This window comes from Nicotiana attenuata, unplaced genomic scaffold (assembly GCF_001879085.1).
Source record: "Nicotiana attenuata strain UT unplaced genomic scaffold, NIATTr2, whole genome shotgun sequence".
In the NCBI taxonomy this organism is placed as follows: Eukaryota; Viridiplantae; Streptophyta; class Magnoliopsida; order Solanales; family Solanaceae; genus Nicotiana; species Nicotiana attenuata.
Window position 1 is genome coordinate 1 of NW_017699412.1, and position 2457 is coordinate 2457.

Below are 2457 nucleotides of genomic sequence, written 5' to 3' on the forward strand. Positions count from 1 at the left end.
ACAACTTCGAAAGAAATAATACTCTTTATTTTAAACGCCTCACTATAATATTACTCTCACTCACTCTTTATCTCACAGACTACAATCTGTGGATTACTCTCTCTAACTCTCTGTTGCTTCTCTCGATTTGGTGTACTTGAAATGAAGCTGAACGCTTCTATTTATAGGAGAAGTCACCACAGCTCTAACCAATCAAAACACTGATATCTTCAATTTGCAAAATCCATCAGAAAACCAACTTTAGCAAATTGGTGTTGCAACTTGCTGTTGCCGCCCAATTCTTGTTGCAACTTCAAACTTTTTTTGTTTCTGCCATTTTTGAACAAGTTGACATTACAACTTGTTTCTTTCTTTATTTAGGGACCCACAACTATAGGTTTTTTCTCTTACACTTTAGTCCAATAGATTTGTATAAACGGATAAATGTACAACATAGATCACGGACTCACTTAACTTGTACAATAAAAAGTGAGACTGAAATAAGATAAAAGTTATAACTAGCATTTTATTATCTAATTAAGAGAAATAGTGGATTTCATCAGAAACTTCAAGTTCTACATCCAAGTGCATCTGATATTTATATTTAGCTCTTTCTTATTACGAGGCGTCGGTTGCTGGATTTTCCTGAATTTTGTGTATGAACTTTTGTTAACTAAGGTAGGTGATGATTTTTTCAACTTGTGATTACTATCAACATCTTGATTTATCATCTTCATGTTCTTGCATTTGTAGTGTAATGAAATCAGAAGCTCTTACAACTTTGGACAAATCCCAAGTTGAGAATATTATTGTCTCACTTGACTTGGCCATTATTACTTTGCACAAAAAATCGACTCAGCTTCCTGATATCAAAATGGCCGAATCCACTATATAAGATTTGTTTCGTGAAAATTCATAACCTAAAGGCAACCTTGAGACATTTTGGAGGAAAGGCCTATTCGTCTGGCATAATCCATTAGCGAAGACAACATAGAGGCGAAAAGAGCAGGAATTTTAGAGGGAGGGAACAGTTTTCCAGTCTAGCAGCCAAGGGAGAATAGATGGGAATTAAACTTTAGGTGAAGGCTTTGTTAGAAATTTTTGGGAGAGCAAGACAACTAAACAAACACTCAAAACTCACTATTAGAGAGGTGGAGGAAAGGATGATTTCTATTCAACTTCACTTGCTCCAAATGGCTAGCATACATGGGTATTTATAGTAGAACTCCTACATGTATCTAGCCTAAACTTCATGTGTACATATTAATTAAGTCCACACATGTACACACTAGTCCATACATGCCTACACTAGTTCACACAAATTCACACATGTCCACACCTCACTCTTTTCTAACTATATGTATGAAAACATTAAATTAATGTAAACAAATCTAAACAAATATGGACAAATCGAAACAAGTTTATTACTATTTTTAACATCCCCCTTAAACTTGTTTCATTACTCCAAGCATCATCTTTAACTTTTGAAAAGCATCAATCTTCAACGGCTTGGTGAAAATATCCGCAATTTGATCTCCAGACTTCACATGCTCAAGCTCCACAACTTTATTAGATATGCAATCTCTATTAAAATGAAATCTCGTATCGATATGCTTGCTTCTTTCATGAAATACCGGGTTCTTGGCTAAATCCATAGCCGATTTGTTGTCAACAAAAATCTTTGTAGCATCCTTCTGTGGTTGGTGAAGTTCTTCCAACAAGCTCCTTAGCCAAATTGCATGGCAACACACGAACAAGCTGCTACATACTCCGCTTCACAAGTTGACAAAGTCACAATTGGTTGCTTCTTAGAATTCCATGTAAATGCGGAATTTCCAAGAAAGAAAACAAACCCAGTAGTACTTTTCCGATCATCAATATCACCAGCCCAGTCACTATCACAATATCCCAGGAACTTGGATTCTTTAGAAGATGAATAAAGAATTTCATAATCAAGCGTACGTACCGAAGTATTCTTTTCGCTACCTTTAAGTGCGAGGTAGTAGGAGTTTCCATAAAGTGACTCAAGAGTCCAACCCCAAAAAGGATATCCGGCCTTGTACATGACAAATACCTTAAGCTTCCAATAAGACTCTTGAAAAATGTGGGATTGACTCTATCTCCATCTCCATGCTTGGATATTTTAACTCCACATTCAACGGGGGTGCTTACGGGATTGCAATTCTCCATCTCAACATTCTTGAGAATTTCCTTTGCATACTCTCCTTGAGAAATAAAAATAACACCCTTCCTCTGTGCTACTTGAATTCCAAGATAGTAGGCCATTAGGCCAATGTCCGTCATCTCAAATTCTCTAGCCATTGCTTTCTTGAATTCTTCAAACATCTTTGGATTATTTCCTGTAAATATCAAGTCATCTACATACAAACAAACAAGTAAGATGTCACCATTTTTAGCAATCTTTACATAGAGGGCATGTTCATGTGGACACTTAGAAAAAACTTATTTAGCTTGGAA

General features: G+C 36.0%; 1 protein-coding gene across 1 annotated transcript; it reads right to left on the reverse strand.

Annotated features, from left to right (window-relative positions):
* Positions 1 to 1705: 1705 nt before the first annotated feature.
* Positions 1706 to 2357, reverse strand: LOC109222727 (uncharacterized mitochondrial protein AtMg00810-like; the record flags this gene model as incomplete). The annotated part of the gene is made up of 2 exons (XM_019387048.1): positions 1706 to 2035; positions 2152 to 2357. Coding segments are annotated over 2 exons (536 nt in total), but the record flags the coding sequence as incomplete, so codon positions are not given.
* Positions 2358 to 2457: the final 100 nt, after the last annotated feature.